General features: G+C 43.8%; 1 protein-coding gene across 1 annotated transcript in view; it reads left to right on the top strand.

The window, feature by feature from the left end:
* Window positions 1-9,870, top strand: part of LOC122798716 (zinc finger protein 883-like) — a 122,707-nt gene extending 112,837 nt beyond the window's left edge. The window contains exon 4 of the mRNA XM_044067812.1: window positions 7,995-9,870. Coding sequence (XP_043923747.1) covers window positions 7,995-9,706 — 1,712 coding nt within the window. The 3' untranslated portion in view covers window positions 9,707-9,870. The remainder of the gene's footprint in view (window positions 1-7,994) is intronic.
* Window positions 9,871-21,539: the final 11,669 nt, after the last annotated feature.

Below are 21,539 nucleotides of genomic sequence, written 5' to 3'. Positions count from 1 at the left end.
CTTCCCACATCTCTGTCCAAACACCTTGCGGGATTTGTAAGAATTTTTCTTCAAGAACTCTCAATGAGCATAGAAATAAGTTGATTTTAAAAGGCCTCCTTAAAACTCCCTTTTCAGAGGCTATCTCTGGGACAGGAGGTTCATCCCCTCGTAGTAAACATCAGAAGAAGATATCCCATTCCATTCCATCATCTCCCTCTGGAGACCAAAGGGAACCCAAGGCAAAGATATCAAAAATGACTGAACCTACCAAATTGGACTTGACGGTTCCATCTCCTTCGGCTCCAGCCTCAGCACCATCATCATTGGCTATATCTCCGATTTCTACCTTGATGCCAAAGACTATTGCTTCGGCACCAACCTTAGTCACTGAACCAATTTAGCTACCATCATCAGTGCAAGCAATCATGGCACCAACACTCTTGGCACCATATTCTGCTTCGGAACCGTTGGTTCCTCTCAAACCTAAATTGGATGTTTCAATACCTAGTACAGCAGCCAGAACCAGATATTCACCTTCAACTGACCCTTTTCTGGGGCATCAGTATAGCCCCTTTTTAGAAAGGCCTGAATCACCATCGGGAATGTCCATGCATTCCATGAGGAGCCTTTCAGAACTGGATGTAGTGCGCCTTGTCAATCAGCTGCCGATGGCCAGTGGGATCCCCACCCCAGCTAAGGTTACACTCCCTTTTGGAGGTAGCAATATTTCTCCACAGACTCCAGGTTATTCTCTTCTTTCAACTTCTGTGCAAGCTTCAAAGCCCCCAGATCTGACATCATCTTCAGCATCCACTATTTTGGCTCCACTGGTGAACCTCACCGTGGTGTCGGAGTCATCACTTTGGCTTCTGGTGCATTCGGCATCAAGTCCCTCTCAGGATCGTGGCTGTCCCGTCAGCACGAGAATTCATGGCTTGGCAAAGTTTTCTTCTACGGTGCTGTCCATGGTTCCAGGAGTCTTCTTGGTGCATAGCCTCTCCTGAGACTCCTTGCCTGGTGACCGGTTTGTCGAAGCAGTGTGTGACTCCAGTTCCGAGGTTGTCCTGCTCAATTCCAGGCTCCCATCCCTCTTTGGGTGGGCTGGCTTTTCAGGCAATGGAGAGGGCCCTTGCCTCAGTAGGTAAGCCTTTTGTGTCAGAACCATTATCCCTCTCTCTCTTTCTGAGCCGCAACTGACAAAAGCCACTATCATAGAACACTGGGTACAAGAGCCTCAGGTCACCCTGCCCCAGGGTGCTGCCTCTTCAGAGTCTTCCCCAGAAGGTCCCACTGAGGAAGTACATAGTAATAAATCATGCAAGAGAAAAGTATGTAGACTCCCCTGAAGAATCTTTAACCGAAGACATGGATTACGATGAAGGGGAAGGGTCCCCACAGTCACCCCTTGATGAGGTCTCCTTCAGAGACATTCTAGAAATATTGAAACAGAAGGCTGGCTGGAAGCCCTCCAACCCTTCCTCTGAGGAGTCTGTGTCCCTGAAGGCTTTTCGTGCCCGGTCCCCTACCTCCTGAGTGACCCCACCTGCAGACGAGTTCATCCAGCTAGTCGTACAATGTGCTTGGAAACGTTCTGATACCATTGAATCAATCCCATGGAGGCCAGACAAAATTTTATCACCCCCTGAACAACACCCCCATTGGTCAAAGGGTATTCCAGTAGACACCATGGTGGTTGTAGCTGCTACCAGGAAAGAACTGGCCGAGGAGAGCCAGACTATTCATTCACCTAACAAGGAGTCTCGGTCAGTGGACAGACTAGGGAAGCGAGTCTGTTTCATCGACCGTCACAGTTAGGTCTTTGAACTGTTTGGCACACTTCACCAAGCTCCAGAGAGACTTGATTACTGAACTCTCTGAAACCTTAAAAGGAGCTGTGTTTGATGAGGTCCATGACAAGGTTGCCCCACAAATAGCTACCCTGGAATCTATTTCCAACTCCATCATGTGTCTGATATCTCATGCCACGGAAGGAGCTGCCAGAGCAGCGGGTTCAGGCATTCTCATGAGACATCATGCCTGGATGCGCATTTGCAACTTTCTGGACCCCTTTAAGTCCTCCCTCCTGAATGCGCCAATGGAAGCATTTTCACTATTCAGCCCTAAAGTTAAGGACATGTTGGCCGGGTGCGAACAGGATGGCAAGACCCTTTCTGCCGTGGGTGTACATTTCTCCACCCCTCAGCGTTCCTACTCTAGAAACCACAGGAGTGGAAAGATGTGGCACAGAAATCACAGGGTCCTTTTCTTGATGCATGTGGCCAGTATACCACCTAGAGGCAGAGGGGGTAACTTAAACGGAAGATGCCCCTTTAGGGGCAGGGGAGGTCTGTATAACCAGGACTTCAGAGATTCGCTTTCTGGATAGCCCTATTGGTGCTGCTGAAGAGCGGCCCGATTGCATTCCTCTGTAAGCAGTCGGGAGACGTTTCTCTTTGTACCATTCTGCCTGGCAAACAATATCAACAGGTGCATGGGTACAATGGATTATCACCAGAGGATATCACATCCTGTTCAATCTCTCCTCCAACCCTCCTTCCCGAATTCCCAACATTCCACCCAGTCAAAGGGAAGCAGCAGCTCTACAGATTCAACAGCTCCAAAAAAGAGTCATCCAACCAGTCCCACCAGACCATATAGGATCCGTATTTTACTCTAGATTCTTTTTAGTGCAAAAAGACAGGGACTGGGGACCAATCCTAGATCTCAGCATATTAAACAAATTTGTCAAAAGAGAAATTCCGGATGGTCACGGTTCAGTCTATCCTCCCCTTACTGGAGAAAGATGGTTGGATGTGCTCACTAGATCTTCAGGATGTGTATTACTGTATAAAAATAGACAAGCACTCCAGAAGATATCTCTGCTTCCATCTAGGGGCCAATCATTTTCAATTCCGAGTGTTGCCCTTTGGACTCTACAACCTCCAGAGTGTTCACCAAATGTGTGGCAGTAGTAACAGCTCACTCGAGACTTCAAGGATTCCGAGTGTTTCCATATCTGGATGATTGGCTCCTCACTGCTCCTACCAAGCATCTACTGGAAGAGACTACTACGTGTACTCTGAAAATAGCACAACACCTGGGAATATCAATAAATGGAAGAAGTGCAAACTAACTCCATCCCAGTCTCTACAATTCATAGGTGTAGTCCTAGACATGAAAAATTGCCTAGCATCTTAACCAAATCACAGGCTCCAAAGGATAAGATCCCAAGTTCGAATGATACTCTGTCAAGGCCTATCCCCAGTCTGATCAGTACTTCAGCTTCTAGGTTCTATGGCAGAGTACATCACTGTAGTACCTCTGACGAAGTTCTACATGAGACTTTTCCAAAGGTTACTGCTAACCCAGTGGTCCCCCTTATGACACCCTTTGTTATTCCAAATCTGAATAATTCAGAGATGCAAACAGGACTTTCCTCAAGAATTGCGATATGAGGTGGAAAGGGGGGAATGCATATAGAAGTCCTGATGTGGTGGATAAAGCCAGTCGGACAACAATGGTTTCGCCCCTTTTGCCCCCATCAGCCCAAGGCCACGGTAACCAAGGATACTGGGTGGGGGGGGCTATATCAGGGAAAGACAGTGCAAGGCACCTGGTCAGTGATGGAGGCCTGATTCCATATCAGTGTCCTGGAACTGAGGGCGGTGCTTTTAGCGTGGCAAGCTTTTCATTCCATCTTCCAGACTGGCACCATTGCAGTTCAGTCAGGCAACATGTCAGTGGTCTGGTACATCAACAAGCAAGGGGGAACCAAATCCTACTCTGTGTCAAGAAACCATGAGACTTTGGCAGTGGGTTGATAGCCTCCAACTGCTTTCTGATAGTGACACACATTCATGGGAGCTCCAACGTGATTGCAGACAAGTTGAACAGATGCATTCTTCAACCTCACGAGTGGTCCCTCAATCCTCTGATGGCGGCGAACATTTTCATCTGCTGGGGCCAGCTTTGCTGTGACCTATTTACATCCCCAACAAACCACAAATGCAGCAACTATTTTGCACTAATCCCCCCACTGGGGGAGTCACCAAGGGATGCTCTGGTCCACAATTGGCCCTCGGGTCTTCTATATGCATTCCCCCCTCTCCCGCTCATCTCACAATTCTTGACTGCCATTTTGAATTTTCATAATGGATTCCAAGAATCTTCCCTTATGTCCCATAGACTCTGCAAGATGTTCTTAACAGGTGTTAACCATATTAGATGTCCTTTCAGAAAACCAGCAGAACCGTGGGATCTTTCATTAGTACTGCAGTCTCTGACATGACCTCCCTTTGAACCTGCCTCAGACTGCGACCTAGAATTCCTATCTTGGAAATCACTGTTTTTATCACGTCAGTCAGACACGTATCAGAACTTCAAGCCTTGTGCATCAAACGCCCCTACATAACTTTTCATAAAGACAGAGTATCACTCCGAACTAACCCATCTTTCTTGCCCAAGATCATTTCAGAACTATCGATTAACCAGACAATTGGCCTACCGGTATTTTTTCCTGACAACTCTAAAAGAGGGGAGTATTATCATCACTCATTAGACGTGCATAGACAACTACATTTTTATCTAGACAGAACAAAACCTTTTTGGAAAACAAGCCACTTATTTGTAGCCATTTCAGGATCCAGAATGGGGTGTCCTGTCTCAAAAGTTACTTTAGCCAAATGGTTGAGAAATTGCATCACGTTCATTTATGACAAAAGTAATCTCTCTCTGGCCCATAGACTCAGAGCCCATTCTACCAGATCAGTAGCCACTTCTGTGGCTTTTCATGCCAGAGCCTCCTTGAATGACATTTGTGCAGTTGCAACTTGGGACAACCCTCATACCTTCATCACTCATTACAAATTGGATTTGGCCTCCAGGGGAAGAGCATCCTTCGGTTCAATGGTGCACAGGAACATCCTTCCATAAGGGCCTCCCAGAACATAGGTAGCTGGGGACTCTGTCCCAATGGTAAGGAATGAATGAAGATTAACAACATCAGATAAAGAAGTTATGTCTTACCATAATGTTCCATCTGTGTTGTTGATCTTCATTCATTCATTACTTCCCACCCTCCTTCCCCCTCCAAAGGCTCCTGGGGGATTGCATTGGGTCCTATGGCTGTTCAATAGGTTTATTCTGACCAGAGACAGCCTCTGCTTTACTGATATCTGGCAAACATGATCTGAGGTAACAGGGAAGAAGGCATTGTGGGTAAAATCTTAGCTCGAGAGTTTAGGGCTGGCGCAAGCTTGATCAAAGACTGTCTCGGTTCTGAGGACAGAACCGATTCCCAATGGTAATGAATGAATGAATGAATGATCAACAACAGATGGAATGTTATGTTAAGACATAACTTCTTTTGCATCCAACCACAACCCCCCCACTTTTGCACATGGGATCAGGATGTCATGGCAATCATGACCACTATCTACAGTTAACATCCTTGCAGGTAAACTCAGCACCAACTTCTCCCCTCTGTCATCTCTAAGTTACTCAACACAAAATATTTAGTCCATACCACCTCCATAATTACCAAGTGCTGTCTGAGAACAAAAATATTATACCATGACCCCCCATTAATATTCCAAAACGTGCATGCTGATTGGCCAGCGTGCACGTTGTAAATCGACTTATACTAATGGAAAAAGGTCCGGTCGCCCGGACTTTTTCCATTAGTATAAGTCTCTTTTAAAACACTGTCTCGCTATGTTAAAAGAGTTTAACATAGCGACACAGGTTTAAAAGCAACGGAGATCTCCGTTGCTTTTTTTAAAGCTGTCTCGCTATGTTAAACTCCTTTAACATAGCAACACAGTGTGTAAAAAGCAACGGAGATCTTGCTTTCTCCGTTGCTTTTTTTTTAAACCTGTCTCGCTATGTTAAATGGGTTTAACATAGCGAGACAGCTTTAAAATAAGCAACGGAGATCTCCGTTGCTTATTTTAAAGCTGTCTGGCTATGTTAAACCCATTTAACATAGCGAGACAGGTTTAAAAAAAAAAAAACAACGGAGAAAGCAAGATCTCCATTGCTTTTTACTGTTTTGCTATGTTAAATGGGTTTAACATAGCGAGACAGCTTTAAAATAAGCAATGGAGATCTCCGTTGCTTATTTTAAAGCTGTCTCGCTATGTTAAACCCATTTAACATAGCGAAACAGTAAAAGCAATGGAGATCTTGCTTTTCCATTGCTTTTGGCCACAGCTCTGATGTACTGCGAGGCATGCAGTACAACACAACTCCCGCAGATACCAGACAGCTGTGGAAGGGCAGCAAAGAGGCATTATACAATGCCATTATTTAAGAAAAGTAATTATTTATTTTCTTAAATAATGTCATAGTATAATAGCAATAACCCACGCCTGGGTGTGGGTAATGCGGGATTTACTCTTGGGCTTCGCCCTCGGGACCAAACCACGCCAACCGTGGGTAAATCCCGCATTACCCACACCCAGGCGTGGGTTATTGCTATAATAGCTCTATAACTCCACATAACAGTACAGGCTATTTATAGGTTCATAGATTATTACTAGGCTAACTGCCGTTCTGGGCCATTTTAAGCCTAGCCAATTGCCCCATGTGAGAATTAAACCCTGCACTTTGTGTCTGTAAGGTAAACACCTTAACCATTATGCCAGCCTCCTGTTTCCTAATCATTAGGGAATACCCACCTTCAGATTTTGTCCTTAAACTGTTCAACCCCAGAATCTTCATTGTATATGTATAAAAACATTGGAAATGAGCAATAGGTCCCCTGTACAAGAGAAGGTAAAAACAACCAGTAATAACAGCCTCACCAGTGTCATTTGCAAGGTGATAGAATACACTAACATAGAGCTCACATACAGAGACACAGAGAACCTGTACTTCTAGACCCAAACAAATCTAGATTTGTAGAAGATAGATTGCGCGCACGCATGTGTGTGTGTGTGTGTGTGTGTGTGTGTGTGTGTGTGTGTGTGTGTGTGTGTGTGTGTGTGTGTGTGTGTGTGTGTGTGTGTGTTTTGCTAGGCAAATAGAATTTTCATGTCTGATTTCCATGTCTCTCTTTAACTGGACAGATTTAATTTCATGTATGTTGTACTCTGCAGGTTCCTAGAAACAATCCTTGATGTAGCAGATGAGAATGCAGTGCATTCAGTTAAATATTCAGGAATGCTTGGTGGTGGTGGTGGTGGTGGTGGTGGTGGTGGTGGTAGTAGTAGTAGTAGTAACAACGTGTTTGTAGCATGGAAAAAATACATATAAAAATGCATTTCAAGTACCAGATGCATATTATGTAGTCTTATCTAACGACCATCAAGATTTAACGCACCTAATCCAGGTTGAAAAATTCAATTGATCCCTCATGAAAAAAATTATGTTATGAGCTAGCTAAGTTTCCTAGGGCATCTCATATTCCTGTTTCTATTCTTTGTCTTCTGAAGCCCCTCACAGGGTGATTTATATCTGGCCTGCGAACCTATAAATGACACAATCCTGCTTGTTTGCTACATAGCAATAAAACTGGTTGTAACACACATGCAAGATCAAGGAACCTAAATCCATATTGCAACATCAGTAGAACTTTTTGGTGGGATGGATAAAAAAGTAATTTCCTACTTGTGGGATAAACTACCATTTTTTTCGTAAAATAAAGCGTGTCCATACTATCTTCAGCTCTTAGATAAAAAAACTCAGATTTTAACCCATGTCTCAACCCTACACCTTGTATACGGGGGGGGGGGTTACTAGTTGGATGTACCAGTGGGATTGCAGGGACTGGGATTAAAAATCCTTTAACTTGTCAGTTGGCTAGTAACCTAGAACCAAATTAACAGTGTTAAATATAGTTGCCAAAAGTAATAGTGTAAAATGCTGAGAAGGCAGCACAGGTTTTGTGGCACATTTGTTACTGAAATTTTGGCATCAAGAAGGAATTTTTGACTAGATTTTAAAGATAAAAAAGTTTTGGAAGACTATGTACTGATTTTGGATCCTTGTTTTCTAACTTCCTTTTTTTTAAGTCTACAGGAATGCCAGTTTCAGTGAACTTCCAAGTCAACTGTCATTGCTTGGGAAGAACGATAATTCTGAATGTGACAGAGCTTTGTCAGATAAGTTGTCGGTCACAGTACAACATGGCCATGTACAGACTGAAAACAAACTCCATACCCATGTCAAAAGTGATCTGCTTAACACAAAAAGTGGCCTGCATCTAGGAATTCATGTTGACGAAAATCCATGGAAGAGGCTTGAACAGCGCAACACATTCGTACTACCTAATGATCCGTTAGCCTACAGCTGGAAAAGACAAATTAATACCTTGGCATCACATGACCAAATCAGTGGAAAAAAATTATGTAAATACACAATTTATGACAAGTGTCTTCCTGGCAAAAACAATTTAGCAGTGCATCAGAGAACTCAGAACAGATGGCAAAAGGGAAAGTTTGTATGCACTACATGTGGCAAAACTTTTATGCGTAATAAATATCTGGTAGCACATCAAGCAGTTCACACTAAGCAGAAACCTTATAAATGTACAAAATGTGACAAGAGTTTTTCACTAAAGGGAAACCTGGTACAGCATCAGTCTGTCCACAATGAGCTAAAACCGTATACATGTCCTGTATGTGGCAAGGGGTATACACAAAAGGCAAACATGTTACTGCACCAACATGTTCACACTGGACAGAAGCCTTATAAATGCACCATGTGTGAAAAAAGCTTTGTGCATAAGGCTAGTTTGGTGACACATTATTTAGACCACAGTGGGCTCCAGCCATATAAATGTGTCATTTGTGATAAGAGATTTAAAGACGAGAGTAATCTGGCATGTCATCAGGTTAGCCACAGTGGACATAAACCCTATAAATGTGTTACATGTGACAAGGGATTTGTGCACAAGACAAATCTGATAGCACACAGGAGTGTCCACAGTGGGCAAAAACCATATAAATGTGCCACATGTGGCAAAGGTTTTAGACGGAAGTCTGGCATGGTAATACATCAGTATGTCCATACTACAGATAAGCCCTATAAATGTGATACTTGTGACAAGAGTTTTGCAGATAGGATAAGTCTGGCAGCACATCAGAGTATTCATAGTGGGCAAAAACCGTATAAATGTGCCATATGTGGCAAGGGTTTTACAAGGCCTTATAGCATGATAAAACACCAAAATGTGCACACAGGACAGAAACTTTATAAATGCACCATGTGTGACAAGACTTTTTCAGATAAGACATGTTTAACTTCACATCAAAGTATCCACTACCATCCAAACATGGCACCATATAAATGCACCAAATGCAGTAAGCACTTTTCATGTAGCAATACTTTGAGGCACCATCAAACTACACACACAAGGGAGAAGCTGTACAAATGTCCTGTATGCAGTAAATGCTTTTCAAGCAGTAGTAGTATGATACGTCATCAGTCCATTCACACAAAAGTAAAACCACATAAATGTCCTGAATGTGGTAAGTGTTTTTCACACAACAGTGATTTAATGCGGCATCAGGCCATTCACACAGGATTAAAACCATATAAATGTCCTAAATGCAGTAGGTGTTTTTCACAGAGCAGTCCTTTGATACGCCATCAGTCTGTTCATACGGGGTTAAAACCACATAAATGTCCTGAATGTGGTAAGTGTTTTTCACATAGCAGTGACATGAGGCGCCATCAGAACCGTAAACACAAGACAGAACTTCATCAAATCCAAACAGAATGAAAGTTCTAAAGCATGAAGAGAAGAAACCTAAGATGACATCTTTGATTAGTCCGGCAGAAACATTTTTGGCATGAACTAGGAATGGAAATGAAGACAGAAATAGACAATAACCCTACACCAACTGAAAGTGGCAAAGAAAAAAAGAAGAATATAAAGAAAAGAAAGTTAGAAAGTCCACAAAGATAGTGGCAAGAATAGAAAATTCCTAGAACAACATGTTCACCAAGATTTGATGCAGGAATTGTTACAGTGAGATGAATTTAAAACAAAAGATAAAAGACAAATAATAGCGGTCCAACATATTGAGTTGGGTCCATGTTAGTTTACGAAGTCTATGAAAAAAATGGCAGAGACAAATGTAGGTTCTGCAAAATAGAACTGGGGTCAGTTGCACCACTCATGGCTGTGTTTCACATTCATGGCAGAGGGTTTGTACACTGAAAGTCACAGTAATGTGACAAGAATGTTGCACTGAGGATTGTGCAAACACTACAATGCAGATGTAGCTGACAAGCATTAGAAACATGAATCACAGAGTATTAATAAGTGTGAAAAAGTTATGATCACATGGGATCAGAAGTAAACAGATATAGTAGTCTGAGAAAAAAGGCAAAAGTAGCATTGAGCATTAAAACTAGTACCTGTAGTGTCTTGTATACTGAGAGAAACAGTCATAAAATCCCAGGATTTGCTAACAGAAATGAGAGCAATGTGGAAGAAAGATACCCAGACAGTTCCAGCAGGAGTAGGAGAGAAAGAACTAATAAAGAACAATTTCAATTTTTCATAAATATACTCCTGATACATGTAACCCTGTATGCAGGAGGAGGTAATTCTGGGTACGTTGTGGTACTGAAAAGAGCACTTTTGCTAACTTTAAAGACTGAAACATTACTGATTTCATGAAGTTTAATTATGCCCTGACTAAGGAATGGGGTTCATTCCCATCCAGCTATGCAAAAACCTAAGCATTTGGAGAAATTACACCAACAGAAACTCTACCACTGTTCTACATGTAACAAGAGCTTTACTTGTAAAATAATTCAGCCTGCTTCATTGGTGAAGCTGTGCAAACATTACAAAATACAAGTATTTGCATGTTGTTGGAAACTTCAGTAATGAGAGTAATGTGGAACAAAACCCCTTAGATAGTTCCAGTAGCAATAGAAGCAACTGGGCTAATAAAAGTACATTTCTAAGCATATTTAAATATGCTGCCAGTACTGATAAGCCCTTATGAGCTACAGATGGAGGCATTTCTGGCTATGTTGTGAGTACAGAAAATAGCTCTCTTAGTAAACATCAGAGTCTGAAGCAGTACCACTTTCATGCACTTTTATACCTTAGTCCAGGGATCGGATCCACCCCTGTTATTGTGTTACCTGTCCTGAACATCTGGAGAAGTTAAGGAAAGGCAGTATCCCTGTGCATGTACCATTTGTAGTAAGGGATATACACAAAAGGTCACATGACAGAGCACCACTATGGACACATTAGGTAGATGTTGGCTTATAGATAATAAGATTTACAGGAGAAGCCAATAAATTAAGTAAGTAAATATGCACATTGTGCATTGTTTCAACAATGTAAGAAAGCCGTCATTTTCTTGGAAAGAATGTACAGTAAGGGTGGAAAGTAGATTATAACACAGAAGAATGCTTGCCTAAAACAAAATTGTCAAAAGTCATTGATAAAACAGAGCAAATTAAAAGCAAGCACTGTCTAGACAAAAATAAAGAAGTTGTAACCATGGAAGCATTACAATACTAACGACAAAAAAAAGGAAGGAATTACAATCCGAAAAGAAGATGATGATGACGATGATGCTGCGTGGAATCATGAAAGGCAAAAAGACTTCATGTAGTGCAATATGTGTTTAGGAAATAAAGCTGTGTTAAATCGTATGACCACTGAAATGAAGTTATATGAAGATATAGTCAAGGATACTACGATATGCCAGTTTTGTTTACAAAAACAGTACTAAAAGTTACAAAATGAAATGTGCTAAAAAGCAAGCAGCCCGGCAATTCAGAAAGGCAACAAACTGAAACTGAGGTGGTAGATCATCAGAAACGTGAAGGTTTCAGTGTGAAGCCTCAGATATAAATAACTTCCCAACATGATGACTCAGAAATGTTGAAGAACTGATACAACAACCAGAACAGACGCTGGTACTAAATGTCCCTCAAAATAAAATTACAGAACATTCAACAGGAGAGTCAGCAGAAACCCCAGTTGGGATTCTGCAAAGGGGCGGAAGAGTAGACAACAGAGACCAAAAGCTAGGAAGAGTACTACTCAGTGATCTAACTTAAATGGACAAATGTCCTTATAAGCATGAAAGACTACAGAAAATATAAAAGAACTTTGTAAGAAGACTGATACAAAAATGTGCATGATAATTGGAATGATTAATAAACAGCAATATATCAACAAAAATTAATAGAACAAGGAAAGTGTAGAACAATAAAAGCAAAGAAAGGAACACACAGAATGTTATCTTGGGGACAGTGTCTCAAAATAACTTTAAGACCAGAAATGGTGTAGTTCATCCATCCTTTCATCCACAACCCCCTTTTCCCATTTTTGCCCACGGGTTCTGGATGTCACTTCAGCAGTGACAGTCATCTGGTACCAAGGTGCACACAACCAGCTGGCTATCCCTGCAGCAGAAATGAAGTGTAATTACAGAAGAATATAGAAAAGAGAACAGAGCACTGAATTTCTTAAGACGTGTAATAAAAGAAGCATAAAGCTTAAAAACTGATCAAAAGCTATGTTATATGACTTGTACACATAGTTTTCCTTATGTGCAATACCTTTAGCTTAGATGTTTATAGAATGGTTTTACTCATCATCATAATACTGTAAATTATGTTTACATTGTTTGAATTGCAATGTTTAACTTGTCTACATTGTATTGTACTGTGGAGCTTTTCTCCCTGGGTCTCTGCTGAAAATGGGCCCAGTCGGACGCTACCCGGTAAACAAATGTAAAATGAAAAGTAAATTGTAACAACAAATTAAATATCTCGCCACAAGAAGAAAAGCTTCAAAGGTATATAAAAATACAGTGTGATTTATTTATGTTTATGTAGTTTTTACAGGTAACTGGACTGCAAAAGAAAACAATAGTATTCGAATAAACATAACAGAAGAAATGATTAAATTCTGACGAACCATCCATATAGAGGAAGTTAAAAATAAAGAATACCAACGGATAAACAAGTTAAACAATAAGGAGTGCTGCCACAAATTACATAAAAAAAAAACAGAAAGTTATTTCAGTGAGACTGAGACAAAATTAAGAAGTGATTCCACACGGATCCTCCTTTCAGGCCCAGATGGTATTTGAAACTTCTGGTAAAGGTATTAATATTTGTACATTATGATGTAGTCTTGACTATCTAATCTGAAGTAGGCAGACTTCATTCGTCTGCAACCTGTGGGTATCGGATCCGACCTCGGATCCGAGCCGGCAATTCAAAAGCTTAGGCTCCGAGCTCCTAGCTCCTCCCTCTTACCCATAACCCCTTGCCAAGCCCTGACTGACCCCAGATTTCGTTTGCCGCTTTTCAAGTAGCTACGGAATTCCAGAGCTCCTGGCGTTGGTGAAGATAAGAAACAATTTTTTGACAGAAAAAGTTTTAAAAATCTTCTTTTTTGTTGTTGATACAGTTAGTGTTGAGTGTGTTTAGGCTTTCCTCTCTCTTTTATTTAATTTTCTCGGGTTTTGCGTAGTTTGTGTGTGTGTGTGTTTTGTGTTAGGCCTTAGGGTTGTGATGTCGGAAGCCCATAAGGCTATTTTCTCGAAATGTACCGAGTGTGGCCATAAGCTGTCCCCAGCGGATGGCCACACTCGGTGGTCATCTTGGGGGTTGAACACCTGTCATCTGGTTGTACCATTTGTGCAGGGTTCAACCCCCGGGCTTTGAGGGAGCGGAGGTCGAAGCTGGTGCTGGCGGGTCTTTTACCTCCAGATACCGCTTCGGCCTCTGCCCCTTCCACTCAGCAACCTGTTGCTGTGGGTTCTCCCCCTCCGGCTGGGACTCAACCTCCCTCTAAGTTGCCGGAGGGGAAGGAATCCTCTAGGGAGAGAGAGAAGGAGAGGCACAGGGAGAGGCACCACAAGCGAAGAGCCGAAACTTCCAGTTCGGCTCCTCCATCTAAGCGGGCCTCCCCTGTGCCTTCTAGCTTTCCTCCTCCTCGGCTCCACTCCCCTCGGTTCTCTCCTGGACCCGAGGAGGAGGAGGCTAGCCCTTCCAGGAGGTCTCCGAGGCTCTCTAGGTCCGCTTCGGTGGCCTCCACCAGGTCAACATTTTCAATGAGTGAAGCTGATATGGACCGGATGATGAGGAAATTCATCCAGGCCCAAATGCAAATGGGAGTGCTCCTAGCCCCCCCCCATCCGGGAGGGGCTTGACCTTTTTCGCCCCTTGGCTCTTTCTCCGACCCATACCACGGGTTCGGAGCTGTCGGCGCCGGGCAGATTTGGATCCGGGGGTGGGTCGGATCCGATGGGTCGGCGCACCTCGGATCCGTCCCATCCCTTGAGTGCTTCAGGTACCGGACCCGACCTCGGAGCCGAGGCCGAGCCTCGGATCCGAGGGAGCTGGTGTGTCTTCGACTCCGTCCAGGTCGGAGCACACCGGTCTCTCGGATCCGACGGTTTCGGCTCCGACTCAGATCCGCGGCCGGATCCGAGTGGGGGTCGGCTCGGGGCTTAGAGAAGCTGGCTCCCCTCGGCTTTCAACGTAGTGGAAAGGGCACTGTTGAGGACATCCGGACCCCCGGTCCCTGCCACGGCTCCATCCCGCACTCCATTGCAGCTGGGCCAGGCCCCCACCAGCTGGTCCCAGGGACAGCCCGCCTCGATGTCCCAAGTGGTTCCCTTGGAACATCCAACTGCTGAAGAGTACTCCTCGGACAGCCCCCCCGATGAAGTACCTCGGAAGCGTAAGTGCAAAAGGAGGCACATGGACTCCCCTGAGTCCGTCACTGAAGACACAGACTTGGATGAAGGGGAAGGCTCCCCTAGGTGACCCCGTGAGGACGTCTCATTTGGAGACATCATGGAGATGTTAAGGATCGGGGGGGGTGGTCTGCCCCCAAGGCTTCTTCGGACGAGTCTGTGTTCTTGGAGGCATTCGAGGCGGGCCCTTCTACCTCTTGGGTGTCCCCTCCTGCTGACCCCCTGGTGGATCTTATTTCCATCAGGGCGTGGAAGGATCCGGACACCATTGAGCTTATCCCTAAGCGCCCGGACCGCATTCTTTCCCCTCCGTCGGACCGCACCCACTGGAGTAAGGGTCCCCCAGTAGATGCCATGATGATGGCTGCAGCCACGAAGAGGGAATTGGCCCAGGAGAGTCCCTCCATGCATCCTCCGGGCAAGGAGTCCCGCTCGATGGATCGCATTGGGAAGCGAGTTTTTAGTTCAACAACCTTCTCCTTGAGAGCGCTGAACTACATGGCACATGTCATTAGGATGCAGCGGGATCTGATTAAAGAATACGCTGCATCTCCCGAGTCCATCTCGAGTGAGGATAAACAGGTTTACTCCACCCGAATGGCCACTCTCAGATCAGTTTCCAATACATCTATGCGGCTGCTTTCTCATGCTACTGAGGGAGCCGCTAGAGCCAGCGGAGCAGGCCTAGTTATGAGGCGACAGGCCTGGCTCCGCCATTGTGATTTTGCAGAGCCCTTCAAGGCGACCTTCGCGAATGCCCCCTTCGATGGTTCTGCCTTGTTTGGCAAGACTGTTCGCGAGACATTAGTCCAGAGCGAAAAGGACGGGAAGACACTGTCTGCCGTCGGAGTCCGCTTCTCAGCTCCCCAGAGGTCCTTCTCTAAGAACCAAAAGGGACAGAAGAAGATGTGGTTCTGGAAGTCGCAGCAGTCCCAACCTGCTCCGGATAACCAGTCCTTCCGTGGCAGAGGAGGATGGGGAGGTCGTCGTGCTAGAGGCAGGGGGGCTCCTGGCAACTTTGGGTCCAGAGAACCTTTCTCTGATAGACCCACGCAGCAGCCCTGAAGGGTTGCCCAGCTGTCCGTCTCTGGAGGCAGTCGGGGGGCGGTTTTCGAGGCACCTGACTTCTTGGGAGTCCATAACAACAGACAGTTGGGTGCTTCGTGTCATATCCAGAGGATATTCAATTCCCCTATTCAAGGTTCCCAAATCTCGCAGCCTCCCAGATGTTCCACCCGACCAAAGGGAGGCGGCAGCTGTCGAAATCGAACAGCTGCTAGAAAAAAGAGCTATCCAGCTCGTCCCCCGAGATCAAACCGGATTAGGGTTTTACTCCAGGTTCTTTTTGGTGCCAAAGAAGACGGGGGACTTAAGACCAATCTTAGACCTTTCCCAGCTGAACCTGTCAGTAACCAAGCAAAAGTTCCGGATGGTCACCCTGCAATCTATACTTCCCCTCTTGAGGGAGAATGACTGGATGTGCTCCATAGACCTCAAGGACGCATACTACCACATTCGGATGGACAGACGATCCAGGAGGTTTCTTCGCTTCCGGCTGGGAGCCAGTCATTATCAGTTCAGGGTCCTCCCCTTTGGTCTCACCTCAGCCCCCAGGGTGTTTACCAAGGTGCTAGCAGTGGTAGTGGCCCACCTGAGGCTCCAGGGATTACAGGTCTTTCCGTACCTGGACGACTGGCTCCTGACGGCTTCATCAAGGCATCTTCTGTGCTCAGCCAGGGATTACTTTCTTCAACTAGCACCGAGGCTGGGCATCACGATCAACTGGGAGAAATCTTTACTGCACCCCACACAAGTTATAGATTTCATAGGAGGAAGACTAAACACCAGATCAATGCGAGCCTTCCTCACCCCAGACCGTATTGCCAGCCTGAAGTGTCATGTGACAGCGATCCTGCAACCATCTCCAACTGCAGCTTCGGTCCTGAGGGCCCTAGGTTCTATGGCGGCAGCTATTCCGCTTCTCATTCATGCCCGTTTACGCATGCGGGTTCTTCAATGGACCCTTCAGGTTCAGTGGTCCCCTCTTTGTTCTTCTCTAAACACTCTGATTGCGGTCAGCAGAGCGTGCAGGGACTCCCTTCTTTGGTGGCTTCTTTCACCGGAGCCCTGGCAGGAGACCTTTCTGCTGCATTTCCCGAGCCACAGTGACCACAGACGCTTCTTGCCTCGGGTGGGGGGGGCATTCTGCGGGAAAGATTGTCCAAGGCACGTGGAATCCCACAGAGACGTCATTGCATATAAATGTCCTGGAAATGAGGGCGGTGCTCCTAGCGTTGCAAGCACTTCACCACGTTCTTCCTTCAGGGACTATTGCGATTCAGACAGACAACATGTCGGTAGTCTGGTATATCAACAAACAGGGAGGAACCAGGTCTTACCCCCTTTGTCGAGAGGCCATGAGAGTCTGGGAATGGGCAATTTCCACCAAACGCTTTCTGGTAGCAACGCACATTCCAGGAAAGTCCAACATCCTTGCAGACAAGCTCAGTTGCACCATCCTTTCTCCACACGAGTGGTCTCTCAATCCTCAAGTAGCGAAGAAGATTTTTGCCGTTTGGGGGCAACCCTGTTGCGATCTTTTTGCCTCTCCCTCAAACGCCAAATGCGACAATTTCTTCGCTCTGCTTCCCCACCAGGGAGTTCGAGATGCTCTGGTGCATGCTTGGCCTCCCGGTCTCCTTTATGCCTACCCTCCACTTCCTCTGATGCAGAGGCTTCTGCAGAAAGCCAACAGTTTGGGGAGCAGAATGATTCTCATTGCCCCGTTCTGGCCTCGACAACCTTGGTTCCCCTTCGTATGGTCTCACAAAATCAATCCACCCTGGATTCTGGATCCAATTCGGATCTCATCTCCCACCCTCTGGGAATGTCAGTTCCCAATCTGCGGACCCTGAAGTTGACAGCTTGGCTGCTCCAGTTCCATCCTTAATTAGGACTCCCGGTATCTCATCACCGGTCAAGGCCATTTTAGTGGCAGCTCATAAACCTTCCACCAGGCAGGTTTATCGGAGTAAATGGAAGAGATTCTCTATATGGGCAGTACAGAGAACTTTGGATCCTTTCTCGGCACCTATGTCAGCGGTGCTGGATTTTCTAACAGACCTCTTTCATCAAGGGGCTAGTTCTTCCACGATTAAGGTACAATTGGCAGCTATCTCGCATTATCACATTGGTCATGACACAGCTCCCTTATGACGTAAATTATGCAAAACATTTCTCAAAGGAGTTTTTGTTGAGGCCTCCAGTCAAGGAGGTTGTACCACCCTGGGACTTGTCTTTAGTTCTGCAAGCCCTTACTGCTCCTCCCTTGAGCCTGCAGCTTCTACTGATTTAAAGTACCTTTCCTGGAAGACTGCCTTCCTGGTAGCTATCACTTCAGCCAGAAGAGTGTCTGAGCTTCAGGCTCTATGCGTCAAGCTGCCTTACCTTTCTTTCTTCCCTGATAGGGTGTGCCTCAGGACCAATCCTTCTTTTCTTCCGAAGGTCTCTTCTGAATCCAATATTAACCAGTCAATCAATTTACCTGTGTTTTTTCCCAAGTACTCAAACAAAGGAGAATACAAATTGCATTCCTTGGATGTTCATAGACAATTACGTTTTTATATTAACAGAACAGCTGGTCACAGGAAATCAGATCAGCTGTTTGTCTCCTTTGCTAAATTTGCTCTGGGTAAAGCAGTATCTAAAGTCACACTATCTAAGTGGATTGCTAATTGTATTCTGCAGGCATATGACACTTCAGGTAGACCTGCTCCTCAGAGGGTTACGGCTCATTCTACTAGGGCAGTTTCCACGTCAGCCGCCTTTAAGTCCCGTGTATCATTGGATGATATCTGCGCGGCAGCTACTTGGGCCTCGCCTCATACTTTTATTTCTCATTACAAGGTGGATGTTGTTTCTAGAGGAAGAGCATCCTTTGGCTCAGCGGTGCTCCCAAACATCCTTCCATGACGGCCGCCCAAGATTCAGGTAGCTAGGGACTCTGTCCCACAGGTTGCAGATGAATGAAGTCTGCCTACTTCAGATTTAGAAGTTATGTACTCACCATAACGTTCCATCTGAGTAGGTGACTTCATTCGGATGCAACCATCCCCCCCTCCATCCCCCTGACCTTTATAGAGCGAGTATTTATGCTGTTTTAGTGTACTGTTGTCAGTATTTTGAGGCAAACTCAATCTGAGGTCAGTCAGGGCTTGGCAAGGGGTTATGGGTAAGAGGGAGGAGCTAGGAGCTCGGAGCCTAAGCTTTTGAATTGCCGGCTCGGATCCGAGGTCGGATCCGATACCCACAGGTTGCATCCGAATGAAGTCATCTACTCAGATGGAACGTTATGGTGAGTACATAACTTCTAATTATCTACATGCACACCCATACCTAATACCAGACTGCTTAACAGCAGGGAAGCCATACTCCTTAAAAGTGAAGCTGCAAGCTATCTTAAGAATTACTGGCTAATAACATGCATTCCAGCAACATATATGCTCTGCACAGGAATTGATGTAGGCAGTCTATAATAATTTTAAGCCAAAACTCAGCCATGACTGTAGAATAGTAAGATAATAAAAAGTATACACAGACAAACAATATTCCTTTTTAAACAAAACCATAGTAGAGGGCTCCCTTTTACACTCCAGGGACCATAATTGTGATCCTTGGAATATAAATTGAAGTACAAAGCACGTTAAATGTGTCCTAAGTCCAAAGTTTCAGCATCTGACTATTCCCCTTATTTTGGGGTACTATGATCTCAAAATTAGTATAGTAGATGGGGTGTGAGAGCATGGGGGGGGGGGTGAAATAATGCAAGAAGCTGTAAAGGTGTATTGAGTTTCAGAAGTTTTTTTTTTTTCTTTGTATGTGTCAGGGCTAACAGACTAATATATCACATAATACAGATCCAGAAATAGAGATCTATTAAAAGAGATGAAACCTCAGTATGGCATGACTAGGTTATTGAAAAGTATTCAAAAGCATTCTACATTGTTGATAACAGAATGCTTACAGATATGTCAAGTAAACCATACTTTGATAAATAATACTGTAATTAGTATGAAACGGCGGTTTAACAGCTGAACCATAAAAAGTGGCAAATTACTATCCCAGGTGTAAGAATCTATTGAGAGATATTCCAGGGTAATTCTTTATCATTACTGTTGTTTCCCATGCCTTCAATTACTTAAACTATATAGTTAATATATATTAGACTATGAATACAGTTTTTTTTTTAAGTAAACTTGTCAGATGGCATTTCACTTTCTTTTAGTGGGCAATCTAAAACTGCAACAAGTATTGTAATGTATATCCACAGTATAGTTTAAAACTTTTTCAGAGAATATCAGAATGACATTTTTACTAATGCACAAAAGTAAAATTTATAGCTGGAAAACCAAAATATCAAGAAAATATGTACCGGGGAAAGAGTTGTGATAAAAATAACACATATACAAAGCATATATAACTGAACTGATAGAGGTCAGCATTACATTGTAGACAAAAGAGAACCGAACTTTGTAATGTTTCAAATGATTGAAGCCAATACCAAAAATTGCATTGACTTGTGGGAGTAAAGTCCAAACTGTAACTCAGGTTGCCTCCCTTGTCCTAACTTACAGCTTTGATGTTACCACCTTGCCCTAAAAATGTTGAATCAGAAATAAAAAAAGAAGAAGAAGAAAGTTCACTAATGCCTAGTAACAGATGTATAAAAACATTGTATAGCAGTGCTATATACCTAGTAACAGATGTATAAAAACATTGTATAGCAGTGCTATATATCCCTCGTTCTGAAGGAAGCATTCGTCTCCTTAAAACTGACTTTACATATATGTGCAAGCATATTTATTACAGCATTTCATATTTATTAAAATCTTCAGATTAAAAATGTCAAAAGTTTATGCATTTATCAGAAAAAGCATTTTAGAAGGAAGTAGATATGGAAGTAACCAAAAGTGGATAAGAAACAGGAGGTACTGAAAACTGCTAGAAAACAAAAGACTGCAAAGACTGTGGCAAGCAATAAAATGGAATTACAAAATCCAGAACTGTCAAGGCAAATATGACTCCTAGAATAACTGCATAATGATCAAGATTTGATCTAAGAATGATTAACAGTAAGTGATCTTAAACCAAAACAAAATGTTGTAATGGCAGCTAAAGATAATAGACTTCTTATACAGCAGACTTTTTATTCATAAAATCCATCATAAATGTGGGGGGATACTGACAATCAACAAGTTTTGCAATACAAGACTAAAAACATTTCCACATCTTGTTGCAGGCTGTTAATATATTTCCAGTGAGATGTTAAACCTAGGCCCCATCTGTCTGAACTGGTGGTATTTCAGGTGGATGTGCAAGAGTCCATGACACCTTATCAAAAAGAATAGGAAACTTTTCCTTAGTCTGAATACTATCTCAGGTCGCCCCTGAAAGGATGCCATTGCCCTAGTCGGACTAACCTGGTTAACACAGGATAAATACAGAAAATAAACACACACTCCTTACACAATGATGTTAAAAAGTGATACTGTGAACAATGTATAAATCTGATGAAGAAAGCACTGCAGTTTACAGAGAGTCAAAACAACTCGATAGATAAATAATGAAAATGATGACATAGTAATCACATGGGATTTTCCACTACTGGATGTTAAGAAAGGGCAATAAAGAAAACCGTATAGTTTTAGTTGAAGAAAACAGAGCAAAAATGGCTACACCTAATCATACACTTATAAAACATGGAAAAAAGATGCTCTGGTTCCTGTAGTACTGGGAGAAACTATGCTAAAAAAATAGCCAAACATTTTTTTAATTTGCTTAGCAATACCAGTAACCCCATAT

Source organism: Protopterus annectens, chromosome 3.part1, assembly GCF_019279795.1.
Source record: "Protopterus annectens isolate FY-2018-M chromosome 3.part1, PAN1.0, whole genome shotgun sequence".
NCBI classification, from domain to species: Eukaryota; Metazoa; Chordata; order Ceratodontiformes; family Protopteridae; genus Protopterus; species Protopterus annectens.
This window is presented reverse-complemented; position numbering and strand designations above follow the sequence as displayed.